General features: G+C 38.7%; 1 protein-coding gene across 3 annotated transcripts in view; it reads left to right on the forward strand.

The window, feature by feature from the left end:
* Positions 1-13,550, forward strand: part of ATP8A2 (ATPase phospholipid transporting 8A2) — a 312,539-nt gene that overhangs the window by 115,596 nt on the left and 183,393 nt on the right. For all 3 annotated transcript variants that reach the window (XM_030275104.4, XM_030275123.4, XM_030275129.4), the window contains one exon: positions 4,145-4,317. In XM_030275104.4, the coding sequence (XP_030130964.4) occupies positions 4,145-4,317 (173 nt within the window). The remainder of the gene's footprint in view (positions 1-4,144; positions 4,318-13,550) is intronic.

The raw sequence follows: 13,550 nt of genomic DNA on the forward strand, positions 1-13,550 counted from the left end.
ACTCTAGTGAGTTAGCAGATTGTGTAATTTATATAACCTAATTTATACCACAACTAGTGGTTTGGAAATTAATTATAGGATGATGGAAGAAGTTAGCTTGGAAAACCCTTCAAGCTGCTGTAGCTCACACTCTTACTGCAAGAGCTTGTTGTGTGAGAGTCATTTTAGGTCTTCTGAGATGGAGAAATGGCTGTTCAAGAAGGGTGAATCACTGAATATTCCGAGTTGGAAGGGACACAGAAGGATCATTGAGTCCAGCTCTGAAGTGAATGGCCCATATGAAGGTCATACCCATGACCATGGCATGATTAGCACCATGCTCCAACCGAGAGGGCATGAAATGTGGACAGCCAGAATGTAAGGCTCATTTTGGCCATATGGGGGTATGTCTGTCAGAGGTCACAGATCCAGGGGTGAGTGGCTCTCTTCAGCTAAAGATGCCTTCTGGTCTACATGATGCTACAAACCACTGACTTCTCTTCCTGAGATGTCTTTCCCTGTGGGCCATGGATGGCTGTATGCTTACAGTGAACCGCAAGTGTAGTGGCTGCCCAAAATTCTATCCTTTCTATCTCCTGCTATAATTTCAGTGAGTTTGTGAGCCTTTCCAGGGAAATGTGGGGCAGGAAAGAGGAGATTTGGAGCTGATTGTCTCATAATAATTTTCCAGTTCTTCTCTGGGTATCAGTGTTTTTGTAAAATAAGCTTAGGGAATGGTTATTATCCTGCTAGAGTCTTCTGCACTCAATTTGTGCAAGTCCTTCTGAACTGTTTTTTCTTGGCAAGTATCTGATACTGTCATTCTATATTGGATACTACATTGCCTCAAACACCAACATTTCTTTCAGTAGTGTCCAAAGCTCTGGTAGGAGGGAATGGGGAGAATTTTGTGCTGCTTCTAGAAAAACCCAACCAAAACAAAGCAAAAAAACTCTCAAGAGCAACAACAACAAACGCCATCTAAAGGCACACAGTGCACACAAAAAATATGCTTAAGTAACCGATACAACATTCCTAATGTTTCTTATTACAGCATGAGGAGTCTGCTCTTGTTTTTAGTAAAATCAAAAGTTTCTGATTACATTAACTGTGATTGCATTGACTTCCCAGTTGACTTCAAGCATCATGTAAAAGTATTAATATTGGCCCTGTTAACCTACAAAATAATAGCCTGGTAAATCCTAGAATGTTTGTCAGTATTGTAATTCATAAAGCTGGGCACAGCAGGGATTTTAGGAAGGGAGAATATACAGGCATGCTATCACAAGGTTTGTTAAAGATCCTGAGTGTACAATCCAGGGAAGACCACACAAACTCTGCTTCAGGATGTTTTTGTTTTTTGCCTGTCAACAAATTTAGTCTGCTATGAAGATTTATAATAGTTAACTAATGATGTTACTTCATGTTCTGTATGGAAATTATGCACACAGAGAACAATAAAATCTGAAAGTTTATTTTAAGGCAGTAGTACAAGTAAGTGCTCTGCTGAGGGTTAGGGTTTATATTTGTGGTTGCGACTTGTTAAAATGGAAATGGAAAAACAAACAGGAAGAGCAGGTGGGATAGGTTTATTATGGAATATAGCACTATGTCTTAAATTTAGCTCAAGCACAGAGACCGTAACAACTTTAACCCTTAAATGCATTTATGTCAGACTTGTTCATGTTTTTCGAAACAAGTCTCCTCATCATGTCAAAGGTCTAAAAGTAGAATAAAAATAAATTGAAGCCTTAGCTTTTTCAGTTTGAGCTCTGTAGTTGACATTTTACCATCTGGTTGGGTTTTTTTTTTTTTTTTCCATATTTGTTCTCTGACACTTGGTGGTCTTATGAATGAGTTTTTAAGCTATTGTAAAACTTTAAACTGATAATGTTACTCTGATTCAACTGATGCTTAAGCATGTGCATATGTCCTCTACTGGCTTATGAAGTGTCTATATTTATTAGACTAACCCACTGAATCAGGACTGCTAAACAGATGGACATTTCAGTTTTTGCACCTTCTGACTTTTAAATAAAGCTGTATATTTTTAATATTTGATGGAAATCGATATGCCAGTATCATAAGGTTTGATTGGCAGATGCCTCTCTGGGTTTCCCCAGAGCAGCTGGATGCTCTATGCCTGGGAAGGAAAACCAAGTTTATTATGGCTAAGTGAAAGGCTTGCTTTATTTGTTTCTAATATTCTATTTCAATCAGAGCCTCTGACAAACTTAGCATTTAGGCTTTATGAACACTCAGTAAAAAAGACGGGTATTCCACAAATGTGAGATACTTTCTTAGGATTACTATTGATTTCTGCTCCATCAGGCTTGCTCCAGTAAAGGATTGATTTAGTCTTGCTTGATGTGACTCAAAGAAACTTATCCCTTAATGTCAAATATGGAGTAAAAGCTAGGGATCAAAGTAAAGATTTTTACTCTAGTTACCAGTAATGAGTTGCCCACAGAAGGATATAGTTCCCCATGGTTTCCAAATGTTTGTTCCCCTGCTTGCTTAGAAGGCCTTCATTATATACCCAATGAGAATGGGGTCTGGTTTATTTGGCTTAATTGCACTGGCCTATAGGAGCAAGAGCTGGTTTTCTTTTTTAAAACACAGCGATTTTAAGTAGTTGGAAGAAACAGAAATAATTCATGATTTTTTACTGTATAAAGCTGTTAGGTTGTAAGTTAGTCCTGCCCTCCTGGAGGAGTATGTTGAGAGTTGTACAAAGCACTGATAAAATGAAGTGCCTCATTTGTAATCCTTGATTTATAGTGTTTTGGGGTATTATTAACAGTGTTACTAATTCTGTGTCATCTTACATGTAAGATGAGTAAGTTCCATGACCAGGGCATGAATTGGATGAAGCTTATCCACATCCATGATAATAAGCTATGGAGAGACTAGTATCCTCAACTGATGAGAAATACAACCTTTTATAAGTTTTCTTGCGGCTTTGTTTTTTGAGCAATAGATGATGGATATTCAGTAACCCTCCTGAACTTGCCCTGAGATTCTCCACTGTCTCTGCAGGAGGGAGTGGTTGGGCCCTAGCCTTCACCATCCTTTGGATCAGGTGAAAAGTGAGGGTGTTCCCTCTGAAGTGCCCCAAGTGCTGGACAGGGAATAAGGGCAGAGAGTTCTCCTTTCAAATATTCAAAGAAGCATTTAATCCTGTGTGCACATTCAGGAGAAGGACAGGGGTTAATTCTGCTCTTGAGAGTAAGAAAAATGTTTAAGCAAGACTAAGAGGAAGCAGTAAAGAAAAAGAAATTACACCCTAAGATCCCAGGGGCAGGGGCTCTTGGGATAAAATTCTATTATTGATAACATTTCCCAAACTGTATCCATTATACCATCCTTGGGGTTTCTGTGAACATTGTCACTGCACAGTAGTGTTGAACTAGATAAAACAGCTTTCTCCCCAGAAGACTTACCCTTGTTTTCCCAGCACTGGTCTCTAATGGTTTAAGCACAGTCATCTACTTTCTGTTAGATTTTTAGGTACAGTGTAGATAAAGCATGCCATGAAGTCATAAATCTAATCCCTCATTTCTAATGGGGAAACAGGGAATTATGTAGCCATTCTTTTAAAGAAGAAGGTGCAAAAGGTAATCTGTGTCTGAAATGGCTGAATTGTGTTCTCTGTCACAATCATTAACTTAATGTGTAAATTTGCCTCCAGTTTGGGGCTAGTTTTCTAGTGGATCAGAGTGAATTTGTTTGGATTACCCTACTAATGAGTGAGGTGAGAAAAAATGAATTGCAAAGCAAGTTTTCCTCTTTCCTCTCACACTTCCCCTTTGTGGGAAAGTGGCCTGATTGTTTTCCTGCCTGTTTGGCCCAGGAAAGTTGATGTATTTGGGCTACAGTTGGGAAGGCTGTATCACAACTGCTTTGGGCACATCTATGATGCAGGACTGTGTGGTAAAGATGCTGGAGAGTGCTCTGAAACAAGATGAGTTCCTAGGCAAGCAGAGGCAGCTTTTGCCAATTTGTGACACAAGTCAGTATATCTGCACGAGGTACTGTTAACACCCTAGCTCGTGTCAGTGCCAGTTTGAGTGCATGTGTACCATGGTCTGGAGGTACCTTGCTCTAGTTTGAATGCGCTTTTCTTGTATTGGGAAGAAACATTTTCTTTCTGTTTTTTCTTCAGGCAACAAGAGCTTCTCTGACTCAACATTGTACCAGTCTGGGAGAGTCACTGGGCAAGGAAAATGATATTGCCCTGATTATTGATGGTCACACACTGAAGTATGCCCTTTCATTTGAAGTCAGGCAGAGCTTTCTGGACCTGGCACTCTCCTGTAAAGCGGTCATTTGTTGCAGGTAAGGAATTCTGTGTTTCTTTTGGGTAACAAAGTGGGCATTGAAGCCAGTGAAATTCAACCTAGTATGGGCACAGCCACACTTAAGTATGCTGGAGAACAGCTTGCTAGATAGTGTCTTTCTTCCTCCTATGGAGGAGGAGGCATGTCCCTTCACTAAAATTGTGTCATCAGATAGTACAATTCCCTCTGCCAGTGTCAGTCCCAGCTGAGTCTGATCTCTTCTATAAAGTGATGAAAGACTGTGAGAAAACATTGTGCCTGGTTGCCCAATTATAGTAGACACTGATGAGAAGGGGGGCTATGGATGTAATTTGTAACCAAAATGTTTGTGAGTGTTCAGCTCAGCTCTAGAGAAGGTCACTGCATGAATTTAAGTTGATCTTGACTTCTAGTTGTGTATTATGTGACCCTGTGATAACAGTGCAATTTGCCCTATAAAAAAGTTAGACTACTGCTTACTTTTCTAAGTCACAGCAGAGTTTGTTGCTGTTTGTGGATATAGCCATACACAGATATGGTCCTATGTCATGACAACTTCAGAAGAAAGGAAATAAGAGCCCCAAGAAAATGAAAACCAAAAACTGGCTTTACTTTTTGTGTAGAAGGAAGGCTGCATCATTTTTATCTTTGAAAGATTATGTGGCTTTGAGGATTGTGTGTGTTTGTGCTCGTTGCTGCTATTTGGGGAGAATTGTGACCTAGGGGGGATTGTTGATTTAGGCAGGCAGAGGAATTTTTATTTGCATTCTAGAAGCAAGACCTGCTTTGCGGAAAATGACTATATGGAAACCTTGTACTACTTTTATTTGCAGTCTTACTTACCTTTTTATGTGTGTACTTTTGTGCAAGTATCACATGGCAAAAGGATGTCTATGTACTTGAAATAGCTTAACCCTGGGGGTTTTTATATGACTAGCTTCTTTCCATTTGTTTTCTGGACTGCTGTACTGCATGATACTGGGGCTAGAACTGTTCAACGTGTTCATTAATTACCTGATGATTAGATGGAGTATGAGCTCAGCAAGTTTACAAATGATACAAGACTGAGGAGTGAGAGATACCATTGAGTGCTTGGCTGCCCTTCTGAGGGACTTCAATAGGCTGAAGAATTGAGCAGCGAAATCTCATGAAGCTCAAGAAGGGGAAGTGCCAAATTTTATGCCTAAGGAGTTACAACCCCTTACACCAGTAAGCTGTGGGGGTTGCCAAGCTAGAAAGCACCTTTCTCCAGAAGGATCTTTGGATCCTTGGTGGACAAGCTGACTGTGAGCCAGCAATTAATCCTAGTGGCAAATCAAAGACTAGTGTTACCCTGGGCTGCAGTTTAAAGAGCATTGGTAAAGGTTGAGGGAGGTGATCCTTTTTCTCCACACTGCTGAGGTAACTTTTAGAATGTTGTGTCCGGTTCTGGGATCGTTAATGTAACAGGTTTAATGGAGAAGACAGGACCATGAAGATGATAAAGGGGCTGGAGCATCTATCATGCAAGGAGAATCTGAGAGAACTGCAAGTGTTCAGCCTAGAGAAGAGTAGGCTCAGAGGGGTTTGTATCAATTTGAATGAACATGCAATAGAAGGGAATGAAAGATGAGGAAGACAGGCTCTTCCCTGAAGTGTTCAGTGACAGCAGTTTTTCTTCTGTTGCTGATCAATATTTTTAAAATTTGGGCAAGGTGCTAGAGGAAGAAGGCACAAAGCCTTAGAGCAGAGGTCTCATTTCTGCAGCTGTTTTGTGGAGTGGAAAGTGTTTTACAAAAGGAAGCTGACACAAGTCTAGCCATCTTTGGAACGCAACAGGCCCTGATGTAGGGCCCGTAAGAGGGCCAGAGTGAAGGTACCCTGGGCTTCGAGAGCATCAAGTGCCCGGGATGGGAACTGGCCCCATGCTGTGCTCTGTTTGAGGGGGAGTTAACAAACTGAGCAGATGGCAAGCTCATGCTTTCCTACTCTATCACTGTGCTTTCACAGAGATCCTTCCAAAGCACTCTGTTAATTTATTGCTTGAAGATTTGACAAGTTAAGCCAAAGACCTACGCAGCTGAAACAAATAATAAATTGCAAATTATTACATTTGTACCTAAAATATATATAATAAGCTGAATATAATGAATGGCCCTGTTTTTGCGTGGAGACATGCAATACTGGACATTTCCTCTTTCATTATTTCATGAGGGGAGCCAACAGGAGTTTTATTTATTAGTGAATTAGCAAATCGAGGAACAATGCAGGAAAAAAATACTTTAAAGTATAAATCAAATGGGAAGAGATGATGTAATTTCATAGCTTAAAAGGAGGAATGAAAATAATTGAGTTTTAAGTCCCCAGGGAAAAAGAGGAATGCTTTTAATAACCTTTAAGGCTTTTCAAGAACCTTCCAGTCACTTGCCAGGTGCTTGATACTGAAGCAAGAAAAACATTTTTCTTAATGCTTTGAGTTGTTTTCGATAGTACGTTGGGTGTCAAATAAGGCAGTGCACAGGAAGTTTCACAGGAAGAAGTTTTAAAATAGAATTGAGAAAGAGGACATTTCAAATTAGAGTTAGTCTTCAAATGAAAATGCTAGCTAAGAGGGGGATGTGGCTCTTTAACTTAGTGAGATGATGTTTACCACAGTAGGAGTTGCCTTGCTATTCTCAATATTGCATAAATTCAGTGGGCTTAATATTTCATAAATTTACTAAAACATTTTCATCTCCTCTAGGAAGTTTCAGCTGCATTTGCCATTCAATTGTTTTTCTTTTTAAAATACAGTTAAGACATACTGTATATAAATATAGTTAAGACATACTGTATATTCATTTTATGGGCTTTAGGCATAAACTGTAGTTGAACTTGATTCTCAGGGGTAATCTCTTAAAATGAAACTGTAGTAAACCTGGCTCCTTTCTGCATTAAGAGGGAGAGATGGTATCTTCTGATGGGGTTAAGGCTTCCACTGTTACAGTGTCTCTAGCAGGCCACTGGCACGGTGGAGAAAAATATACCCCTCAAGGGACTTGGTAAAGCTAGCAAAATCAAATCAAACAACTCCTGAAGAAAAAGCCTTGTTTGTTAAAAGTTTTTCTGGAGCCTGACAGATCTTATTATCTTTCTTCACACTGACTGGGATGTCAGGATGTCAAAAGCAAGCAAAACTTACTTTTCAGTGGAAGTAAATGTTGTTTGGAAGGCAGTTGAACTCATGACTTCATTTATGAGATCTGAGCTGATGATTGCTTGTCTCTGGTTTTCAAATGTTCCTTTAACAGACCTGTTTTTAGTGATGTTTTGTGAGACAAAAAATGTTAAGGTTTGGGTAGAAGTGAGTTTATTCTTTTAATAACAAAATGGAGTGTTTTCGTTCATCTAGTGTTTATATTCTAGCTGGTAGGTATAGCATATTGATGCATTTGGCTCTGAATATAAAAGTAGCAGAGAATTATATAATATGTGCGTTATGGCATTTAATATTTAATTATTTAATATTTTAAAAACTAAATATAATTTAAAATTCATATTTAATTCTCCACTGAAGAGCCTGCCTTGAATTGGAAGTATTTGTAATTGACTTAATGTAATGTTTCAGAAACACTTTTTTATGACTATGCTTTGGGAACTTTTTGTTATTGTTGTTGAGTAGAACTTCTTTGCAGGTGGCAGTGATTCTGCCTTTGTATAGGTTTAATGCCATATTAACAAGACATCCATCAGGAAGAAGCAATCCATAAGCATTTAAGAGATTAAATAATTCTAAGCAGTTTGTAAGTACTTCAGTACTTAAAATTAATTGTTGGACAGCAGAAGTAGTCCTTTGTATAATTTCTTTCACAGCTGCAAGCACAACAAAACAAACATCTCCAGAGAGATGTGTAGCATAAGACTGGGGACCCATCCCACATTGGGCTGCCTCAGTGTTATTCTTTTCCTTTTTGCTTGTATTACTGACCATTTCTGCAATACTTCTTGAGGTGATGGTGCTGGGACGTTGTTTCTTTTCCATACGTGTACTTAGATCCTGTATCTTTTCAGCTGAGTGAACAGTGAGTTGATGTCTGTATAGAAGGGGTTTCAGGTAATAGGAAAATAAATAAAAATGTCTCAATTGCTTTACAGTCCATCAACTTTTCTGCCATACTTTGATCATATGTCCTGTTCTGGAGAGGTGTCTATAAAGTGCTGCAGCATGAATAGAAATTGAGAAAATCTAGCAACAGCAATTTCTATGGGCACTTGCCATGTCATGGCTACTACATCAGGACATTTTTGCTTGCTTTTAGGTGTGAAAGGTATGCGCAGTTGTTGCTCAGCATCTGAACACTGACTTCTGGAGGGCTTCTGCCCAACCTCACCAGCTAACTGTAGATAATAGTGGCACAAACTGTTGTTTTCAGTACCTTGAGCAATATTGGAGCTGTAGTGATAATGGTTAGGAGCTGAGTAAAAAAAAGAAACAATAGGAGAAAATGTTTTTTTTTTTTAAACAACCCCCTACCTACAGGAAAACCCTGGTCTGTGTTGCTATTGCATGTAGCATGCAGGGAGGCTGGGGTGAAGACAGGAGCCCACAGGTATCACTCTGAGAACAGACACTAAATGTTCTGAAATGAACATATCTTTGACTAGAGTGTGTCTGCTTGGGTGTGGAAAGGGAAGGGATTTAATGACTTGAAAGCAGAAGGTTGGAGAAGGGAAAGCAAAAAGCAGCTTGTGAAGAGTATGTGTTGCTAACTGTTAGAGTCACTTCATCAGCTAAGGAGAGAAGAGAGATGAGGAGACAAGAGAAAAGTTGTCTCAGCACTCAAAGTTGTAAGGCCATAGCTGGGTTGCTTCTGGTCTTCCATCATGATTTGGAGGAGACGTGAGTAACATAGCTGACAAAATGAACATCTGGAATACTTCTTAAATATTTATTCCTGCAACTCGCATATTGTTGCTGGTATTAGTATTTGACAAAATGATCGTTCTGTGCTGCAGTAAAGTGTGTATTTATTTATAGAATCAAAAAAGTGTCTTGCTGGCTTTCATTAGGTAAGACCCCCATTTTATGACAAAAAATTGCAACTCAATTCTGATTAAGAGTATGATAGTCAATTCTAATGTTAATTGGTCCCAAAGAAAATTGTGGATGTGTTACATTTTTCCTGTATGTACATCTTGTGTTTCCCCTCATCTGTCACCTACTAAATAATCCATGCTCATTCTCATATTCTATTTCTGCCAACTCATGACAGCAATATTCATCTTATGACTTTGAAATCCATGAGGGAAGAACCTTTCTGACAGCTTTAGTGTTTGTAGATAATTGAAGTGGGAGGAAGGTTTGGAGTTGCAGCATTACATGGTGCTCTCTGCACTCTTGAATAAAGAATATTCACAGATGATTAGAAATGATCACCTAAACTGTTCAGTGTGTTCAGATTAGTTTTCTTAAAAGCCTGTTGGGTGCTTTGCAAGAGCTAAGTAAACTTGGAAAATGTCACCAGTTCTGTGCTGGAAAGCTAATATGGGAAAACTTTTGGAGAGCTTGGTCTTACAAATTTTGGTAATTATGTTGTCCTCTGAGTGGCAAAGTGAGTTTGCTGCATGTTTTGACTTCTGTTCTTTTTAATCGGTGTTCTGAGCTATGATGGTTCCCGAACCTCACTCTCATAGTTCAAATCATTCAAATCCTTAGCTAGTGTTTAAAGGGGGCAAAAAAACACTGTTTACACTTAAACAGTACTTAAAGATACTATTTTAACTGGTATTGTTTGCTTTTTAAATGACACAGGTAAAGCATGTTTCCCTTGGGTAACTATTAACTGCCTGACAGCCTGAATTTAAATGATTCATGCTATGTGGCCAAACATTTCCTCCTGCTTAACTACATCTGATTATTGTGACTGTTACTATTCTTAGGAATTATTTCGCTTTATTTGTTCAGATGAGGAAATAATTCACATGACGTCATCCCTAGGTTGAATCAGTGTTCCAGTGTCCACTGCTATTCACAATTTGCAAATGTTTGCCTTTTTGAATTTATTAAAGAAAAATACTTAGCAAATAGACTAAGTTTGTATTGTGCTTTAAACTTGTGTATGTCAGTTTAGATCCAGTGTCTGTTTTAGTGTTCAGTTTCTGTTTCTACTGAATGACCAGCTGAGTTCTTATGCTCAAAACTGATTATGAATGAAAACTTTTTCCTGAAATATTCTGCTTCACCTCTATTTCCTGTTTCTGTTACTATTCTTACTAGCAAATTTACTTAGCACCAAGTATTTGGAAAAGGCTGTAGGAAAGGCAGGAATACAGCGAAATCCAACTGTTTTCATTGGAAACAATTTTGTAGGAAAAATACTGCATGTCCTAACAACAAAAACTTAAGTTTCTCCTTTAAGTAGTGTTTTCCCTAGTTGTTATTTTAAAAATTAATTTATTACCATTTTTCATTGTGAGCCTAATTTAGTTGACCAAAATGTTAGCAGTTCACTTGATCCAGCTTGTCAAATGTAAGTGAGATTTGTTTCTTGAGCAATGGGGTGATAATACTCACAAACAGTTCCAAATGGTATCAGTGTCTGTTTCTTCACCATACTGCAGTATCTTGTCCAAATTGCTCTTGGTCTCTTCAGTTTCTGAGCAGGAGCAGCCAGCAGTGCTATGTTTAGTGCTACACTTCCCAAATTGGAAAATAAACATTCCATACATAGTGCACATGAGAAAAAACTATGCTGCTGGAACGTATGCTATTTTAGAGGAAAGATAAAACTGTGGTTTGGAATATCTTCTGTTCCATGAGAAATTCATAGTACTGGTATATTTTTCTTTCCGCAAGTGTTAGTGTGTTAACCCCTGTCTTCTGGTCAGATTCCAAATGGAACAATTACTTTCTTCTCACTGAAATTCCCCTGCTGCCTTTATTGAATATAATATTCTTCACTTCCTGTGCAAGGCTGTTGAGGGTGATGGTGTGAAAGCTAAAGGTTACCAGGTTTTGATTCAGAGGTATACAGCAAAGTTCTGCTTGTAAACCCACCTCTAACTATTTGCATCCCTTTATTTTAAGCTTCTGTTTTATAAAAACAGTATTGGAAGCATAAGTGTTATCACCACTCTTTAAGCAAAATATGTAGGGGTTTTTTTTTGAGGGGAGGTGTTTGTTTGGTGTTTTCTTTCAGTCTTTTTTATGGTTTGGGGGTGGTGCATGTTTTACTCTGGGCTTAACCAGGTTCCTCAAGTTTTCCAGTGCAAGTGTAAAGTAACTTTGTATCTTAGCTGATGACAGAATGTTTGAACTCTTTCAAGGTGGCTTTTGTGGCATGTGTAATAGATGGTCTCTGGCATAGTGCGCAGAAACATTCATTGGTGTATGCACTTGTGTCTGGTAAGAACAGGTTCTTAATATGATGAGGTGTGTAGCCTAACTGCAGCTCACTGTCCTGTCTCAAATAAAGCTTCTTCCCAAACCAATAATGTCAGATGCTCTGATTCTCCATTAGGTTTCAGGAGTGCCAGTTTATTCCTGTTTAGGCATTCCTGTTTAGGCACAACTTGACTCTTGACACAGTTGTCCTTATTTCTTACCCCTTGCCTGTTGTGCCAAATACCCTTTTCCTGAGCTCCTGGAGCAGTGCTGAGTGTTGTCTGCTAGGGAGTGACTGAATGTTTCCTCTTATGGAATTCCCTGCTGGTCCATAAGGCTGGATGGAGGCCAAGTGTCTGGTGCCTTTCTGCAGCCTTGCAACTGGTTTGTAAAGGTTTCTGGCTATGTAGAAAATTTCCTTAATTCCTTGCTCACCAGGTTGCAATTGCAAGGAAATAGTTTACATTTTCTGTTTCTTTTAATAGTTTGTCAAATGCTATGAAGAAATAGGTAGCATTATCTTGATCATTCCTTACTATTCTGTACGTTCTTCTCTAAATATTAGGTAGTTTTAAAGATCTCAAAACTTTTCCTCAGAGAGGATTTGAGGATTCTCCTTGCTTTTATTGAAATATTTATTTTTATCTTGTAAATTTAATATTTGAATTTCACTGAAACCCTGATGCATGAAGGTACAGAAGACAAAGGCCTCTAAAGAATACGTGGTGCTGCACTGCATTCAGAAACAAGACTCAAACCAACTGTAATATTACTTCTTTATAAGATCCAACAGAGTCTAGTGCTCTTATCCCACAGGACCAGCTGAAATAATGTATTTTCCACTGTTAAAAGTACAGGTATAAAATTACAGAGGCAGGAACAGTCTGTTCTGCAAGCTTCTTAGTACTGCAGGGAATTACCTTCATGAGGACTCTGGGCTTTGGGGCACTGTAGTAATATGTGGGACACTGAACTGGTAAAAAAGCTCCAGTCAGAGTTTCCAAAAGTGCTTAGTGTTGGTGGAAGCTGACTCTAGAGTATGTCTAAGTTGCATAGGAGCACAGCTGAATCCATACTAGATATTTGGAAAAATTTGACCTTACACTGAAAAGAATGGCTAGGCTTAAATGTATTTCTCTGCTATTAATATCCTTGAAGTCATGATAATAAAACCAAAACTATGCTTGAGGGAAACAGAGTAAACCTGATTTGATTCAACAGGCTAGACTAGGAAGCAAACTCTTCAAGTTTGTGCACATGAGTAAAAAAATGAATAGTCTCTGGCTCCAGTGGGCTATGCCATTTTTGGCCTGCTTATGTGCTTGAAATGTGTGAGTAAATATCACCATATTCTGCAGGGCAAACAAGGCTGCCCAGTTGGAAGCCATTTAGCAAAGTAGCCATGTTGGTGGTTTAATAGTTTTTTTGAGGCTTAGACTTTCCTTTGCAGAGTTGCTCACAGACAGCAGAAAGAATTCTTCATGGAATCCTCCATGTTTTGCAATCTGTAAGGGATGCTTACCTGCTTATACTGAGTAATAGCAAACTCATCCTTTTAAAAAATAAAGATCTTATCCCTGTGCTAATAATTCTCCTTAGTACTTCTAAGAAAAGGCAAGTGAGAAAATTTGTGAGGTATACCTGTACTTGCAAGGATATACTCTAGAACTTGAAGAAAAATTGATTTTCTGCTGTATCAGAACTGCTGTACCTTTCAGCTTAAGGGCTCTGTGTTCTGAACACCAGTGGCAGGGTTAAAATGGTAGAGACTTGGATTCTGCATTCACTAGTAGGCTGTTCTTATTTTTTGTTGTGGTTTTTTTGTTGTTGTTGTTTGGTTGTGGTTTTTTTTTTTTCTGAAAAAGGAGGTTTAAATACCTTCTTCCTGTTCTGGGAAGGCTGCTTTGATA

The sequence above is a fragment of the Taeniopygia guttata genome, chromosome 1 (genome assembly GCF_048771995.1).
Source record: "Taeniopygia guttata chromosome 1, bTaeGut7.mat, whole genome shotgun sequence".
NCBI lineage: Eukaryota > Metazoa > Chordata > Aves > Passeriformes > Estrildidae > Taeniopygia > Taeniopygia guttata.